The sequence below is a fragment of the Scomber scombrus genome, chromosome 18 (genome assembly GCF_963691925.1).
Source record: "Scomber scombrus chromosome 18, fScoSco1.1, whole genome shotgun sequence".
NCBI lineage: Eukaryota > Metazoa > Chordata > Actinopteri > Scombriformes > Scombridae > Scomber > Scomber scombrus.
The window spans coordinates 23,503,211-23,521,570 of record NC_084987.1 but is presented as its reverse complement, the minus strand read 5'-3'; the positions used below and the strand labels follow the sequence as shown (position 1 = coordinate 23,521,570).

At 38.0% G+C, this 18,360-nt stretch overlaps 2 protein-coding genes across 2 annotated transcripts; both read right to left on the bottom strand.

The window, feature by feature from the left end:
* Positions 1-2,734: 2,734 nt before the first annotated feature.
* Positions 2,735-6,615, bottom strand: syt5a (synaptotagmin Va). Its single transcript, XM_062439416.1, has 9 exons — positions 6,462-6,615; positions 6,146-6,160; positions 5,238-5,419; positions 4,386-4,472; positions 4,037-4,204; positions 3,780-3,947; positions 3,539-3,656; positions 3,319-3,452; positions 2,735-2,944 (listed from the first exon to the last, which is right to left on the bottom strand). Exons 1-9 carry the CDS (start codon positions 6,613-6,615, stop codon positions 2,735-2,737), a joined length of 1,236 nt encoding a protein of 411 aa, XP_062295400.1.
* Positions 6,616-13,649: 7,034 nt separating this feature from the next.
* LOC134000116 (ferritin, liver middle subunit) lies at positions 13,650-15,846 on the bottom strand. The gene is made up of 4 exons (XM_062439433.1): positions 15,533-15,846; positions 14,846-14,992; positions 14,206-14,331; positions 13,650-14,086 (listed from the first exon to the last, which is right to left on the bottom strand). The coding sequence occupies exons 1-4, from the start codon at positions 15,632-15,634 to the stop codon at positions 13,931-13,933; spliced, it is 531 nt and encodes a 176-aa protein (XP_062295417.1). The 5' UTR covers positions 15,635-15,846; the 3' UTR covers positions 13,650-13,930.
* Positions 15,847-18,360: the final 2,514 nt, after the last annotated feature.

The following is an 18,360-nucleotide window of genomic DNA, read 5'->3' as shown; positions in this document are numbered from 1 at the left end:
CCAACTGATTTACTTCTCTTAGCCAGTATATCTCATAGCAAAATTCTTTGTTCTGAACGTCCAAAAGAAACTAATAATCATAGACATATTTCCCTTGCACTCCACACAATGAGACAGGCATAGATGTAGACATGGACGCTGTATTGTCGGAACTAGAAGAGCCCACCGCAAACGTTGGCCATCACAGTAGCTCACGGAAAGAGAGAAAGACTGCCACCAACAAGAATCCCTTAGTTTCTCCTCTTGTCTTGACCGAGGAAGTCTTCTGTTAGCTTCCCAGTGCACTTTCTCCTTTGGAATGTTGGTATCAGTGGCAGGTAGCAGGTAGCAGGTAGCAGGTAGCAGTTAGCAGTTAGCAGTTCACAGCGAGCTGGTTTTTTTAATTCAAAAAATAAATAATGTTTAATATTACCTCTTCTATTCTTGCTGATTAATGCTATTACCTCCTGTTCAGAGTCCTGTCTGAAGATTATTATTTCGAGTTGTATTCAGGAGCTTATTTTTGGTGTTTCTCTCTCTCATAGATTTTTTTTAATTAAAAAAGAGATGAACCATATATGATAATGACTATATTTTAATTTTACATTGCTGCAACATTATGATGTCATTCATAATCTGTGCTTTTAGTTTATTTTGAGAACACACACTGGCTTTCTTTACTATGTGTCTTCCTCCTTGCCTGTGGTAATTATGTTTCCTGTACACCCCCCCCCCCCCCCCCACCCCCCCACCCTCTCTGTCTCACTGCTCTCTAATTCCCCCCTCACATGTTTGGCTCATTGCGTGAGGCAAGGACTAAAGAGGACACACTGTTAATCCAGTCTTTCACTCGCCACAACGAATCAGGACACACATGCCCACACTGTGACCTCGCTGAAATAAAAAAATCATCAGAGAAAGCTTTTGTTGCTTTTGGAATGTAAAGGCTGCAGTTTGTCCAGAAAAAAATGTCTTCACATTCATAATTGGATTACCAGGACAAATGACAGCAGTAATCACAGGGTGGAAGATTAGATACCCTCTGAAAAATTACAATAAAAGGCCGCTCATGTAACAGTACAACTGATTGTATTATGAGGCTTAATCCCATTCTGAAGCCTGAAATGAGAGATAAATATTTCATGGTTCAAATGGATTAAAAAAAACAAAAACCTATGATATTGTTAACCCTAAATGATACATTTAACTGATTCTACATGTGTGTGACTCTCTGCTTGTGTGCAAAATGAAAGATATGTTCGCACATGAGGGTATTACAGCGCGTGTGTGTGCATGTGTAAATCCATCCAACCGCCCAACCATCTGTCGTTGTTTGGAAACGTTTTATTTATTCAGCTATTTATTTACAATCACATAGTATGTCAAGTAAAACCACAATCAGCGTTCCATTTTTGACAACACGCACACACTCAGGCACGCCAATATGCGCGCTCACCAGACACCCCAAGCAGGATCTCCACTCATTCAAACACAAGCACAGACAGAACCACAGACAATAATCAGTATAAACATGTAACTAAACACAGCACATTTGATGGGGAAAAAAATCAAGTTTAGACTGGTGGATGAGAAGGTTATCTGAGTAAACAAGAGGAAAACCAAAGGGAAATTAAATCAGTAGAAATCAAAGTGAGGATACACAGTTAAGCTCCTCAGCAGTAGTTTAGTATTAATCAAACAGCAAGAACTCCCTTTCTTCCTCAAGGAGTGGACAAAATACTAGAAACACTGTGTCTTGAATTATGTCTATTAATAATTAAATCTCAGATGCTACTAGTATTTGCCCAGGATATCTGCTGAATTGCACAAAACAGGACACTTTTCTCCAAATGGAGATGCAAATGGAGCTAACATTTTCAGAGATGTTTGCAATGACAAATAACATAATCCAACTTGCATTGAAATAACCAAGAGAGGAAGGGACAGTGTGGTCTTGTTTTTGAGAAATACTAACAACTAACAAATTACTGAAGTAAGATACAGGATATTGATTCTCATTTGTTCAAATTGTGCCACAGTATCAAAATTCACTTAATAATACTATCCTGATGCTGGAAAAAAAAAGACATTTTAGCTTTCAGATAACCATGACATAGATACACAAAAGAAAGCTTAGCTCAGTATTTTAAAGGTGGTCCTAAGAAAATGGGCACAAAAATAGAAATTAAAGGGGCACTCCAATTTTACAAATGCAAAAAACATCTTTCTCGCATTGAACTTGAGACTTTTAAATTTGTAACAGAAACCATGTGTTGTGAACTGAGGAGTTTGAAAGATGTTGACATACACCAGGTAGGAACTACCTATAAAAAGACTATCAAAGACTATGAAGTTGCATTTTGGGAAGTGTAGGATCAAGGTTTTTTAGGGATGAAAGTCAGGATATCCTGCTTTGATTTTGATTTGATTCTTGCTGGAGTGGGCCTTTAATATATTACAGCAATATGTGAGCCATAAAAACAGTATGTGTGATGTGTAATGTTTTTGTATGCATTTCTATGGTATGTGTTCAATACAATATAAAGCACATTTGTTGTTATATCAAGAGATCCCAAAATGAATAATCGTAAAGAATTACAAAATGAATGATGGCGTAAAACTGAAGCACATTAAAGGTAACCATTCAAGTGAGAGGCCGTTTTACAAAAGCTACAGTTGTTTGGTTTCAGATCAAAGAAAAAAACCCTCATATGCAGATAAATGTGTATATATATGTGTGTATGTGTGTGTGCGTTTAGCGGATGGGGGCCTTCAGAGCAGCATCCACCTCCTCCTCTTGGCACAGCGTGTGCCACTGGGCCACTGGGCGCCTGGGATTGGCCAGCATGTCCGACCAGTGGCGTAGCCCGACACCCGAGGCACCGTATCCGATCCAGCACTTTCCGATGGCGTCGTTGCTGCCCAGCTTGTCGTAGTCGTACACAGTGATCAGCACCTGGATTTTCTGTGTGGAGACAACGGAGCAAGATAACCTGTGGTTAGACCAACGCATATTTATATGTTTCAATTAGAAGTAAATAGTATTTTTTGAGCTGGTGGAATGTGTTCCTTGTGCTGTTTTTCTGTCTGCACAAGAATCCAGTTGAAGATAAATGGAGACAGTCTTTCATTTTTTATATTTCATATTTCTTTTGTTATAGAAGTTCTGAGACTATTAAGTATAATATTGTTAGTTTAAATCATTTAACTGGAGGGTCACTGGTCTCGCTTCTCTCAGCAACTACCTTGCAAGGTATTCAACTCCAAAATTGTGTTGATATGGTTAACCGATGTCTACAGAGACTTCAACCCCCTGCTGTAGATGTGTGGTATACAAACCTGGATCTGGGAGAATGGGATCTCAAAGCTAAAGCTCTCATTGAAGTATGGATTCAGAGTGTTTTGTTTAACTGATGTCTTCTTCTTCTTCAGCCTCTTCCCATTGTGCTGCAGAACCACCTTGACAAAGGGATCTGAGACAGAGATATTCCAATCTCAATTATGTGTTTAGTACAAGCATGCAGGTAAATATGTGTCTGTGTGTGTGTGTTGTGCTCACCTGACAGTCCTCCAACGTCCATCTTCTTGAGGTTTTTGGCTTCCATGATGTTCACCGTTAGCTTGCCGGCCGTTGGGACGTAACGAAGGGAAATACAGATATCACCCAGCTTCTCTTGCTGTCAGGGACAAAATGTGTACAAGCATGCACACATGCCAGTTAAATATACACAATCACTTCCTGTTGCGCTGTTGCACTATGGTTGCTTTAAATGTTATTATTGTAGTCAAAAATCATGTACCTCCTCTTTCTCTCCTCCAACCAGATCTTTCCATTCTTGTATCGGCTGTGCGAGGTCAATACTGTTCATGGCGATTTTGATCTCACCGATGACGTCATGTTTACCGAAACGGTCAAAGTCGAAAACCTGCAACACCAGAGTCTGACCACCCAACTCACTGTAGGGTATCTGGAGAGGGAGAGTAATGAAAAAAGTTTAAGTTTTTGGGGAAAATCTGATCTAATCTTTAACGTGATCTCCAGGCTCAATGCACAGACCTTAAAGCTGAAGGTCTCATTGAAGACAGGGCAGAGGTTCTTGCGCTGGACTTTGGTCTCAAACTTTTTCTTCTTGTCCGGCAGCATGTAGACCTTGACATAAGGGTCTGAGGTCCCACCAATGTCCATGGCTGGGAGGTCCTGAGCCTGCAGGATGCCAACTACCAGCTGGAGGAGGAAAGGGAGAGAGGGAGATAAGTCCGGTGACAGAAGCAATCTTGGGCCCCAAATTCTGAAGGAGAGCAAGTCCTTATATTGTTGGGCTTATAATTTCTTTTAATTCTTGGAAGTTGGGATATTGTTGTGTATGTTTGCTAAATACTATGCACAGGTGTGTGTATATACGTACCTGGTTTTCAGTGAAGTTATAGTCCAGCGAGTACTCCAGTTTGCCCAAAGACTCCTTTTCCTCGTCTTTTCCTCCATCCTCCCCATCCTAGAAGTGACAAAGGGTGGTAGGCAGTTAACAGACGTTATTAAGCTTCCACATTTCATTTGTATTCCGTTCTTTGCAGAGCACTGTGATTCCTGCTATTAGGCAAATATATTTAGTTCAATAGGATTAAACCTTTACTATTCTAGATGTAATACACCAAAGAGAAATTGAAAATGATATGACAGCATAAAACTTTTCAATGTTTTGTGGTGACCAGGGTCTTAAAGGTACCATGTGTAGTTTTTGGTGGGTTGGTGATTGGCTTCACATTTTTACACTGACCTGTAGGTGGCAGTAATGCACCAAAGAATGTCAACTGTGCTCATAATGGCCTACCTTTGAGGACTAAATAATCAGTAATTATGAGCAACCATTTAATCATTGATTTAAAAAAGATAAAGATGATTTTATCCAGTAATGTTTTACCCCACATTGATGCTTATTGCCTTTGTATCCAATCACAACGGAGCAGCAATTCTGACTCTGTCATCCCTTCACAGTGCGTTTACCATACTGTGCCTAGTTTACGCTGTCATTTTAGCCATTGCTAGTCTCAACCTGGATAAGGCCAAACAGTAAAGCTGAAAAAAATCAAATTCAAAATAGAGCAGTTTTTGTTGCTGCTAACTCCATCTGTTGTCCTGTGGAGGGTGCAGACACCCATGTACTTCCTCTGATACACCTGACCTTCTAGTAAGGACCTTCACTGGAAGCCAAGTACAAAGTTCTCATGCAACCAAATTAGTCTACATGCACACTTCTCACCTTCTTATCATCTCCATCCTCTCCGTCCTTATCCTTCTTCCTGCGCCCTCGTCCTCCCTTCCTCTCACGGACCTTTTTGGGCTTCTTGCCCTTGCTGATGCACTTCTTGTAGATGCAGAATACCATGCACGCGATAAGGGCGAGGACCACAACCACGATGGCACCTATGGCCCACATGGGCACTGGAGAGAGGGAGGAGAAAGGCAGGTTGGTACAGTGTTGTTTGGTATAAAATGATGATGAAATTGTCTGGGTAAGTGCTTGTATTCCTACTCAGGTGAGGTAGACTTCTGAGACTTTTTGGAGAAGCACATTCTAAGCAGTATAAGATTGGTGAGATATACAAAAAACTTGCACCACCAGTTGTGATTCCAATGGTTGCAAATAAGTCTACAGTTGGAAATGTTTTCAGCCTTGCTAATAGTAAGGCTATATGTTGGTCCAACACTTTGGTCCAGACTAAAATATCTCAACAACTATTGAAAGAAAAGATGATGTAAACAGATTCAATTTGGTTCAGACTTTTCTTGAATTGGGGGTACAAGGATTTTATCTGTCTAACTAGGTTACTTTGTGACAGAGGACACTTTTTAAAATTATAATGATGCAGAATGTTTGCCGGATTTTGTCTTAGTATCCTCTAAATCTGAATTTGATGGTCAACAATACTATCTTTTTTTTTTTTTTTTTTATTGGTGGAAATTGGCATCCATAATTTTGGCAAATGTTTAAGCTTTTGAACTTTACCATAATACTACCTTCATCATAACATCCTCTGTTAAACTACTTTACAGGTGCATTTAAGCCTTGATTTTGGCCAACAGCAGCATACTGAGCTCCTATATGTTAAGTTGTGGCAGAAATTGTTAAACCTTGAATGCAGAATGTTACAATGAGATGGGACTTACTGTTGAGTTTATGATCTTGAAGAGCGGAGTATGGCGGTCACATGAAGAAATGAGAAGAAATGACAAAATAAAGAAATGAAAGTGAAGATGACAGATGTTAGATGTTGATATGATTGAAATGATTTGGTGTTGTCCTTGAATGCATAGGCTTGTCAGCCAATATCATATGATTGAATGAAGCATCCTTGCTCAGGGCGCTTATCATCATGCATTAACAGCATATGTGCATAGGTGTGTTTGCATTGTCTTTATGTGTGTATTTTAGGTATATAGAGTAATGTGTTCATTGTGTGAGTACGTCTGTGCATGTGCTCACTTGGCAGGTGTGTGAACTCATTGAAGAACTTGTTCTTTAGGTTGGCGAACTGGTGGTTGGAGTGGTGCGAGGGGGGTGGAGGAGGTGGGCGCTCCCTCTCCTCCTCCTCGGCCGCCCTGCGGAGCCGCACCCCGGCCACACTGACCAATCGCATCGCTGCTCTGTGAAGACAAAGGAAGGGGTGTAGACAAGAAACGGTCAGTAACATAGTTTGGAATACACATTTCACCTGTAATCTCTTTAATCCTCTCTCACTAGTGTCACTCTCCTGCCTCTCATCATGCTATACACACTAGAGTTTGAGGCATCTCACAAGCTGTAACATACTATCCTCATCAAGGAGAAAATGTTTTAGAGGTTTTGCTTGAGCAGTGGAATCATGGTGTTAATGGAAGGAGTTCTCAGATCCTTTATTTAAACCTGCAATAACTCCTTTTTGGCGACTTGGAAACAAGTAAGAAGTAAACACAAAACTGTTATATTATTAAGTTTTAAGTGGATATAACATGTTAGCATACACTTGCCTATTTACACATCGCACAGGTAAAGAGCAACATTAGCATTCATTTTTAGTTGAGTGTCCACCTGGCAAAGTCCAACATTCACTCTTTCATTTTAGCTCTGTTTTGATCTCCACCACCTCCTAAAGGACATTTCTGGCTTTTTAGCTGCTAAATGTGGCACTATGTTCACCAGCTAGACGAAAACTGTCTGGATGCCATTTGATGCTGGGCATGTAGTGCCTTTCTATAGAAAATAGTGCTTTAGAACAGCAGTATGAGAGCGGTGAGAGAAAACACAGTCGCAGGACAGAAAACAAAAAAATGCTCTCTAGTACCGAAGACAACTGCAGAGCTCATTGATCTCTGTGGGTTCCTCACAATAATTCCTCATTCATTTGATCCATTTTTATCATAAAATATTGATTATATCTGCTTTAAGTCATAGCAGCAATGCCCTAATGTAAAAAATATTACAGCACAATATTTCCCTCTGAAATGTAGAAAAAAAGAAATATCAAGTAGCATCAAAGGTGGCTTTAGAATGATATTTAAATACAGTACATACTTTAGCTTAATACTACACTTTAGCATACACTATATAAAATTCAATATGGCCATGAACATTTTAAAAACACAATTCTCAGTTCTATTAATTAATATGATGGTTAAAAAACTAAATTCCTTACGTATTTGAATTATGTAGTAATATATTGGCATACAAATTGCTTCAGTACACTTTTGAGGTATTAATTATTTACTTGAGTAGTTCTATTATATATAATTTTACTCCATTTACATTTCTAGATGAAATGTTATACTTTTCTCTCTTACTGTTTCTTGAACTGAAGATAAACTGATACAACATTACTGTAAAAATGCTGACCTCAACTGGACATTCAAAACGCCACTCAATTACAGCAACAAATAGACATTGTGGGAATTATTCTCATTGGCAAGAATTGGAAGAGAAGATTGATACCACTCTGACAATTATGAAAAATGTGTATGTTATATCTCATTTAAGCCCTATAAAAATGGAAGCGTAAAAATGCCAAGTTGCAATTTTAGGGGACATATCCAGGTTAACATTAACCGGCTGTCCTAAAATACATTACCATAATGAGTAAAGGTAGATTAAATAAGAAAAAAATATTATCTTATTATTATTATTGTTCATAGTAGTTGGGCACTGCTTAATGTGGCATAATGTAAATTTAGCTTGATAAGTTATTATCAGATTTAAAAGATTGATAAAGTGCTAAAGAGTAACATAAATAGAAAGCTGAGTTTAAAAAGAAAACAATTCAGTTTCTGGTAATTGTTGCTTTCTCTTTAGGATTTGTGTATCCTGTAAGGAACCTGTCAGTTGTGCACTCATACCCACACTGACATTTACACACACACACACACACAGACTCCAACCAAACTAGACATCCCTCTGTCGCTGTGCAGCGATGTAACAAGATTAATTGCCAAAGGTAATCCAAAAATCCCTCAGCTTAAACAAATTAAGGACGGTTTGCCTCTCTGGGTCTCCTCCCCTTTCTCCACCCATCTCACCATCATTTCTCCTCTACTCCTCCCCTCCGTCATCTCATCTCTGTCTGTTATGAATCCTCCCGCATGACAGCTGAAACAGAGACTAACCTCTTTACATAGACTCCTGATGCACATACAGTATGCATCATATTTCCATAATGAGATCAGATTTAGGTGGCAAGTTCTGTTACATTAACCCTTTTATCCCACTGGATTGCATAAGCAAAGGATTAAAGGAGGGGGGAGGGGGTGTGTTTTTGTAGATAGATAGATAGATAGATAGATAGATAGATAGATAGATAGATAGATAGATAGATAGATAGATAGATAGATAGATAGATAGATAGATAGATAGATAGATAGATAGATAGATAGATAGATAGATAGATAGATAGATAGATAGATAGATAGATGTGGAAGATGAAAGCTGAATTTAGTGGTTTTCTTTCCACTACACCAATCACTTGCTCATTTTCTGGCAAGTCAGTTCCAAATATTCCCATATAAAGAGTTCAAAATTGTTCACTATGGTCATTACCAGTATCTTCTGTTGAATTGAATTGGTCTTGTCTGTGTTGAAAGCAAATAAAACAGTATTTAGACTATAAAAATCACATGACAACCGTGAGATACACTAGACCTTTGAAGAAACTCCATTTACAAAACATTAATACAATTAAATTTAGAACATAAATACAATTAAATTATGTCTAATTGCAAAAAAAATGCACAATTCATGGTAAGTTTCAAAGGTTGGTACCTCAGTCATATGAAAGGTGTATGACAGTGTCTGAATAATATTTTATCTCAAAACAATGTCCAGTGTAAGCCTCCTGATAGTACTGTAAGTACTTTGGATAAAAGCAATGAATTCTGTGTTGTGCTGCTGATTCTGCCAGGAATCTGTGTGTTGCATAATGATATTTTATCTCCAGTTCAGAATACCCCCCAAAACCAGGATGATAACCAAAGTTGTTATCTGGGTCATAGCAGATTTAGGCTGGACTGCTGCCAAAAACATACATCAGTGAGTTAGAATACTGGTAAGTTTGATGCAGGATTGCAGATTGGTGACACCACACTTCCCCACAAATGTAAATCAGTGATGCCGTCTGCATCCTGGGTCATAGTTTGGGAAACCAAAAGTTAGATCATGGGTATTTAGTCAGAGGAATATGTGCTGATGCTGATTTGTGGTAAAAAGATATTCTACAAACACACAAAGCTTCACAGAAACTTGTTCAAAATTAAATTAGGAGGATTTTGACATTCTATAAAGCAAAAGGAAATAATATAGCGATTGACAACTATGCCACAGACTAAGTCTTGTCAATAGAAATGTGGTTTGTCAGAATAAGACAAGAGCCTTTTATATTAACATACATTTGAAAGAACAATGTCTGACATATTAAACAAAACTCACATCATGAACAATAAAATGTGAGTCATTGTGTGGCAAAGAACCACCGACGCTGCCAACCTAATGAAATACAAGTTTAGAGGGAAGGTTCTGTACCAAAAAGGAAAAAATATAAAATACCAATCAAATAGAAGAAAACCGCCAAGTTTTGATAGGGATTCAGTGGATAAAACAAAGATAATACAATTGGAGCTGCAAGGATTTCATGTAAGAAGTTGAAGAAAGACAGAAAAGGTTCTATCTATCTTTCTATGTTCTGCTGTATTTCATTTAACAATGTCAAATTCAAACTTTAGGGGTTAGAAATGTTCACTATGTGGCAGAAAAGTGTGGAAGAAAAGTGTATGTGTGTGTGTTTGTGTGTGTACTTAACCTTTAGGAACAATCTATAAGATAGTGACAGAAGAATTTAAGGTCAAAGGCCCAGAATTCATGGCTTTCAATCATATCTCATGGTTCTCATCTAGTACATCACTGATATACTTTAGAGCACAAAACCAAAATGTCATTCTTGAGTGAGTAATATACCACTGACAGCCATGACACTCTGGAGACTGTTGCTTGTAGGAGAAGAAACCAAATAGTGGGAAATAAGCATGTCACTCACTGTTTTAAATAGCTATTTTAGAGTAGTTAAAGCTGAATCTTAACCCAGCCGTGCATTGTTTTTTAATTTAAAGACTCTCTGCTCTGATATCCCTACTGACAGATTGGAGGTGAACAGCCGGCGGTGGGATTTCGTCAGTCTAAAAGCTCACATGCTCTGAACTGAACCGGAGGCTCCATTAGGCTTCTGACGCTCTGTCTGACTAGTAGGTATTTATATGTGCATGTTTATCTTTGGCTTTTGTTTGAAATACCAAAAGCAAAGTCATCACATCTTTAGCAGTGCGATAAAACAATCACAATAGAGTTTTTTTTTCTCTTTGGGTAGAACAATTTAATCCAAGCAGCAATATTATTATCATTATGTAACATTGCAGCAATATTCCTGTGAGGACTTAGTGATTTTATTGTGATTTATGATATCTGAAGCAGCAAATATCATGTTTTTGATGATGCTGTAATTTATTTGCAAAGGGAAACAAATTTACAGGAGAGAGCATTGGTTTTACTGATATCGTGCTAAATGATCATATTAGATTAAAGAAAAAGGTCAACATAAGATAAAATGTGAATATGAAGCTACCACCTACAGATGACTAGCTTAGCTTAGCATAAAGACTAAAAATAGCGGGGAAACAGCTAACCTGACTGTGTGTACCAGCGCCTATAAAGCTGACTAATTGACTAAACATGTTTCATACATATTGATGAACAACAGCGTAAAAATGACAGTTTATGGTTTTATGTACCAATTTACATGTAAGATGTTTTTGGCTGGGAGCAGCAGTGACTTGTGAGTCTCTGTGATGTTGCCACTTGCTAAGCAACAAGCTAACCACTTTCTGCAGAGGTAAACATGGGTGTTGTGGAGGTGTATTGCAGGTGATTTCACATGAACACAGACACTGAAAATAGACGTGCATTAGCTCCCTATAATCCACTTAAACTAATCTTTGACAGTTTTGGAAAACACCCCCCCATTGTGCGTAAAATCTAAAGGTTTCTCTAATACAAGAACATTATCAGTGAAATGCATTAAAACTAAAGATGGAGAATGGCTATTGTGCCATTTGGACATAAAAACAAGTGGAGAAACTCTAATAAATTAAAATTAAGCTTGTGCCCCCTTTGACCGTGGCTGCTTCTTAAGGGATTTACTACAAGGTTGAATCAGAGTAGTATTCGGGTACGTAGAAGAAGACAAAGTAAGGGAAATAAACTGCAACTGAAATGAGTCATGAATGCATCTACAGAGAATTAAACATTTCATTTTTATGAGCAATCATTTAAGTCATTTTCTAGTCAATTTGCTGGTTCCAGCGCATTAAATATATTGGTTGGCAGGATTTTCTCTTCTTCTGTTTATGTGTACAAGTAATAGCGTCAAGTTTTTGACTGTTTGTCTCAAAAAATAAGCAATTTAAAAATTAAATCTGGCTGTGATAACTAGTGAATTTAAATGAATTCTTATAATAAACTATAATGGAAAGTGAAAGCAGCATGTGACTCACCCTGTTTAATATCAGTCCTTCTTGCTTCTCTGGTTTTTATTATTATTATTTTGCATCCAAATGTATTCCAGTCAAATCCACCACTGCTGACTGAAGAGAAGTCGTTACGAACAACTCTGTCTCTCTCTGTCTCTCTCCCCCTCCCCCTCCTATGTTAATCTCCACAATATCCCTCAATGCCAACTACTTACTGTCCACCTACACTGCAAAAAAAGTCAATCTGTAACAGCCAATTCATCTAACACTGTGACTTTAAATCATATTTCTGCCAAGATAATTGAGAGATTTCTGCTATACTCCTAGTACAAGATTAACAAACGTAAATCAGTGGTTAGGTTTAGAGCATTTATACTCCATGCATGAGTCAAAAAGCTTTGTGAATTATAGAAATATTTCTGATTGGAGCAAGTTGAAGTTGTTGGTACCTAGAAGCAAGCAGTTCAAACTTTCAAACTTTTTGAAACACAGGGTGGAGGCTACAGACAGCTCATTTTACTTGCAGCTTTTAGATATTGACTGTTTCAGTGCAGTCGGTTCAATTGCTCTCCATCTTCAGCACCCTGGACAGCAACCAACCAATCATACGAAGCCTTTACTCTCACATAGACATGTCCAACTATTCCATAAAAGGTTCATGTGGCTGCAGGTCTTCATTCCAACCAAGCAGGAGCACAGCAGACTTGACTCATTTAATCAACTGATCTCAATATTCAGACAGTTGATTGGTGGAATTTTGTGCTCTTGATTGGTTGGAAGAAAAACCTGCAGGCACATGACCCTTTATGGAATAGTTTGGACATGCCTGCTCTGACACATATGAGCACAATTATAGCACAAAACTTCTTCACCCTGCACTCAATTCATGTTTTTTATGTTTTTGATTTGTGCAAATGTAACACTATAATGTGTCAAAATGGCAATATACCTAGCAGCTAGACAGCCATAAAACCTTTACAGCTCTTAATCAGCTTCCTGACATTAAATTGACACACATTTAACAGAGAAAACAATTAATATACTGTGTCCATATAATAGCAGTTGTCCTGCTGATACCATTTAGTACTCCAGAGCCTAAACAAAACCGATAAAAAGGAAATATCGCCACCCTGTGGAAAACAAATATACCTTTATGCCACTTGCTTGGTATCACTTGAGGATCTGAAGCAGTTTTGACATGTGACTTCTCAGTTATTCAGAAACTGCTTAAAGAATTTTCCAGGGACAACAGGTGTATTCATCTGGTATTAATAACATCTTTCGCTCTCAACCCTAACCGATCAAGGAAGATGGTCACCCACTTCTGCCTAAGGTTTCTTCCTGTTAAAGGCCAGTTTTTCCTTGCTGCTCATGAGGGAATGTTGGGTCTTTTTAAATTTAAGAGTACAGTCTAGACATGCTCTGTGAAAAGTGCCTTGCGAGAACTTTTGTGATATAGCACAATATAAAGACTGATAGCTGAGTTTCCTATTGGATTTAGACTACTGTGTGTTAGACCAAAGGCAACTTTTCCCTTTTCAAAGAAACTAGTCACATAGTTGTATTCATAACTCAGTATATGTAAACATTAACAGCTTATGTTCATGATGATAAATGTAGACAGACACCAAAGTCCAGCGCAAAAAGGTTTATTCAGATTAAGAACAAGTCAGAAACATTTAGTCACAATCTTCATTGAAAATGTGATACAAGAAGAAGGCATCCATCTTTTCATATGACCATTTAAAAAGAACAGCGACACCACCAGAACATTCAGGCACTTATCATGCAACTTTATATGTTAAAGCAGATTAGATCAGTGAATGAACAGCTGGAGAAGGTATGTGTATTCACGTTAAAGCCTGTGTCTCAATAAGGTTTTGACTCCAGGCTTCAAACTCTTGGCCTGTATGTTTAGCTCTTGTTGCCCAGGGTGTGCTTGTCGAACAGGTACTCGGCCATCTTGTTGTTCTGGGCATCCATGCGACTGAGATTGGTAATGTAGTCGCCCAGCTGCTTGATGGCCTCCACCTGCTCGTTCAGGTAGTGGCTCTCCAGGAAGTCGCACAGCTGAGGAAGAGATGAGAACAATTGTTAGTTTTGTACAGAGGGATACAGGACAGTTCAACAATTTCAGGATACTCTTTTTCAGAACCGTCTCAGCATTAATAGACTTTGATAACACTTACATGAGGGTCGACATGGTCAGAGGCCAGTTTGTGCAGGTCCAGCAGAGCCTGGTTGACGTTCTTCTCCAGCTGCAAGGCACACTGCATGGCCTCCAGTCCACTCCCCCATTCATCACGTTCTGGTTTCTATGGAGTGAAGACAGTGAGTTAAAGCACAGTAGAGTAAACGGTCATTACATTAAGCCTTGTGTACAACAATCTGAGTCAACAGTTTCCACACTAGCACTACTACTACTACTCATCACCCTCAGAGGATTCGCTCTGGTGTTGATATTACTGAGGAATTTTTTTAAATTTAGGCCTGGTCTAGCCTTAAATAGGCAAACATAAGATGCAATCATAGTAATTAAACAACCACCAATATTGAATGTGCACGGTATGTCAGTATATTCATTACTGAATATTATGTCTGATTAAAGTTATTAGATTATTTTTAAAGTTATTAGGTCTAATTTAAAAAAGCAGCTTGAAAATGTTACATAACTTTAGAACTGGTGGCAAATGGGAGTAAACAAGTGTTGCACTTGAAGAAGCACATATTCTGCATAACACTGCAGATTATTTCTGGTTTATCAGTTCTAAACACACTGGGCGTGGTGACTCATGTCATGGCAGGCATAGTTTTCTGATCTTTACGGACCTTCACATCCTGAAGGAAGATGCGCCCTCCTCTATTGTTTTGGAAAGACAGCAGCTTCTCAGCGTGCCCCTTCTCCTCGTCGCTGTTCTCCTTGAAGAAGTGGGAGAAGCCTGGAAGGGCCACATCGTCTCTGGAGAAGTAGAAGGCCTGGAGGACAAAAGGGAGGAAGCCAAGAGGATACAAACTGTTATTAGGGAAACATCACCCATCATTATTTGGCAAAAAAAAAAGAACGAACAAAAGACAGGTTGTGATAAACAGCAGTTATGCAGCCAGGCAGTGGTCAGGCTCATGAGTCATGACTTTGGGTAGTTGGCTCAGACTGAGACATGTGTTGAGCTATGAGACATTTAGGGTTAAAAAACAAACCATGCAGACTAAGCATGACGCAGCACTTTCTATGCTGTAAGGTGGGCGGAAGATAAACAGTTTATCTGGCAACCTACCAACCACTGATAAACAAAGAGAGTACAGTAACAGTGACCCCTCCTGACTGCATTAAAAATATAGAATATTGCACGCACTTAAAATTAGCTATTATAGTTAATATTGTTCATTTTCATTACCAGCGAAGCGTTACTCTTTCAGTCAATGTGGGTAAAAGATAAACTATCAAAACAGTACACATTAGAAGCACATATTCTGCATATATTAACACTATTAAAAGGCAATATTTTAAATACTCACCATAGAAGTGTAGGTGTAGGAGGCAAACAGCTCCATGTTTACCATACGGTTGATGGCGGCCTCGCAGTCGCGGTGGTAATTCTGACGCACTTGGGAGTCCATTTTGGCTGGCGTTTTCTTGTGCTTTTTCTTAACAAAAAGGTACAAAAATAGAGCTTTGCGTCGACTTTCTCAGTAGTGTTCAAGTAGAGACGGGTTTTGTTGTATCCGGAATGTAGACGAGCTGAAATAGCACCAAAAAAAAGGACGAAGGAAGAAGTTCCGTTCAATCACTGTTGAAGCAAGAACTCCTGGTGTGAAATGGAAGATGACACGCTCTGTATTTATACCGTCAGAAGCCCTCGCGACAGGCAAGACGTCACCCCACACCTCCGCCAATCACTGAGCTCAGCAGTAACACGTGATTGTGATGAACGAAGGGGCATTTTTTTTTCTTGATTCATGGACATTTGTGCTTAATGTTTATTTGTTCTGACCTTTTGACTGTCAGTCACCTGAAATGACTAAGCACTTTTACTGTTTCAAGAGACAATTAAGTTTATTATAATTTAATTGAAATTCAAGCACAGAATAATAATTTACACGTGTATGTTAAAGTTGTATTTTTTTACCTTTATTTGCACATATAAAACAGCATAAAATTGGTCTAAAAAGGCAGAATAACTTGCAAAACGTATATACAACAAAATAGAAATGTACTTAATTACAAGAAGGTGTATTTGAGTATAATTCACTGACATACATTTTGTTTAAATTCAGTGTCAGAATCTCTGAGGGTTATAGTGTTACTGTACACTTTATAGAAATTTCTAGATAATTCTACTGAGTCCTGGTCTAGACTTTTTCCCTCATATACAAGCACAGCACTATACTTTTGACTAATAACCTCCATACATTCAGGCAATCTATATGCTAAGAAGTAGGTTAGTTGAAATGTATTGAGTTGTAGTTGACTTTGGGCCTGACACATACAGCCACTGAAGTTGTTTTACCACATAGATAGGCTGCATCACATGACATCTAAAAAACTGCTGATTAATGTGTTTTCAGCCAAAGAGGTCTTTATTGCATTACCTAATACCACGGTACTGTTGCGAGACACTACGGAGTCTGAAAGGCCTTGAAAAGTCCTATCATTACTGAAACAACATGGGGACCAAGAAAAAAAGAGTCTTAATGTAGCAGGACTGCCAGAGCTGAGGGTGTAACTCCAATTGGTGTAAGGTCATTCAGGGCCAACAACTGCAATTTTGATAAGTGTTATTTTAGATAAAGGACTCCACTTACATATTTAGCTGCAGGATTTTCAACAAAAATATTGCATGTACTCCTTGTATTTTATAAGGTTTTCTTGTACAAAGACTAAAATGACCATAAGTTTGTTCCACCATATAGTCTGTATACAGTATGCATCTGAGGTGTTGGCTGCCTCCTGCCCAATACATATGAGGGTGTATGGTATGTGGCAGATAATTAGATTAAAGAGTATGGTGTAGACCTGCTATGTGAAAAGTTCCAATAGATTTTTTTTTGTGATTTGGTGCTTTAAATAAAGATAGGATCCATTGAAGAGGTCAAGCGTGCTCTGAATGCTTACATAGTCACATTAAGTAGGCTCTACACTTTAACATACTTTTTTTTTATTAGAGTCATATAAGTCATAGCCTTTAGGTAATAGTACAAACTACATTGTAAGCTGTAAATCACATTCAACCTTATACAGAGTTTATAGTCTGTATGATCAGTTAATTATTACCTGTGGCAAACACTGGTCATCTGATTCTTAACTCCGGTTAAAAAAAAAAACACAATAAGATTTACATTAAAACTTTTGTTTTATTCTCATGTAATCTTCAATATTCTGCATAGCTTTCCCTCATCTTAACCTTAAAATGCCAAGTAAGTAGTGCAAGAAAACATCACTGTTGTGCTTATCAGACTATGATAAACTGACACAGCACATGGCACTGTAAGCTGGCAGTTTTCCACTTGTTTAGTTGCCACATGCATCGAGTGCCAGACTCACATGGACTTTAAGCTTTAAGTGCCTCTCAGGTGTTATATTCAGCACACTGATTCAACATTATCTGTTGTACTTTACACATTTTATTGATATAACCTCATTTGACATTTTTTAAAGGTTATTCTTACCCAAACTATTATTTTAATTCTGTTGTTGAACGGAACTTATAATGTGGGAGATATATAACCACTGCAATTTACTATAAAATTGCAGTGATTATGTATCATTTAAAGCTGTGATAAGATGTGATACTAAGCTACTGTTTCTGTGTTGCAACAGTATTAGTTGTAAAAACTCCCACTGGTTAAGTTTATTATCTGATTTTAAAAGAGGCCAACTAGTCTTACACTAATTTGTACCTTTATACAAATTGATGGGTTAATGTCTAATTACACGAACAATACATGTTTGGCACAAAAAATCTTAAAATAAACATTTAAACAGGTTTTTTCTGCTGACAGAAATTATTTTAGTGTTTTAAATAGTAAAGAAAGCATCATGAACACCTTTATTTTCACAGAAGATGTATTAAAAACTGTAACAAATCCATTTCAAATGGTGACGTGTACATATTTTAATATATTTGACCCATTATTAATAGTAAATAGTGCAGCTTCCAGAGGTTAACTTCCCTACTTCATTCATCAATGTTTAAGCCTGTCTTAAAACAACAGTCAGGAGCCCAAATTAATATTGAAACATGTTTTTCTTTTTTGTAATCATTCCTCCTGTTCATACTGACCATTAGAAGATCCCTTCATAATGCACTTACAATGTAAGTGATGGGGGACAAAATCTAGTCCTC

Bases quoted from the DNA above. Each gene is read 5' to 3' on its own strand.
- syt5a (XM_062439416.1), bottom strand. From the start codon at position 6,615: ATGCGATTGGTCAGTGTGGCCGGGGTGCGGCTCCGCAGGGCGGCCGAG. The intron at 4,205-4,385 runs GTACGTATATAC...TTCCTCCTCCAG, and splicing joins ATAACTTCACTGAAAACCAG to CTGGTAGTTGGCATCCTGCA. The intron at 3,948-4,036 runs GTCTGTGCATTG...CTCCCTCTCCAG, and splicing joins ATGAGACCTTCAGCTTTAAG to ATACCCTACAGTGAGTTGGG.
- LOC134000116 (XM_062439433.1), bottom strand. From the start codon at position 15,634: ATGGACTCCCAAGTGCGTCAGAATTACCACCGCGACTGCGAGGCCGCC. The intron at 14,993-15,532 runs GTGAGTATTTAA...TTTGTCCTCCAG, and splicing joins CCTACACCTACACTTCTATG to GCCTTCTACTTCTCCAGAGA. The intron at 14,087-14,205 runs GTAAGTGTTATC...TCTCTTCCTCAG, and splicing joins CTGACCATGTCGACCCTCAT to CTGTGCGACTTCCTGGAGAG.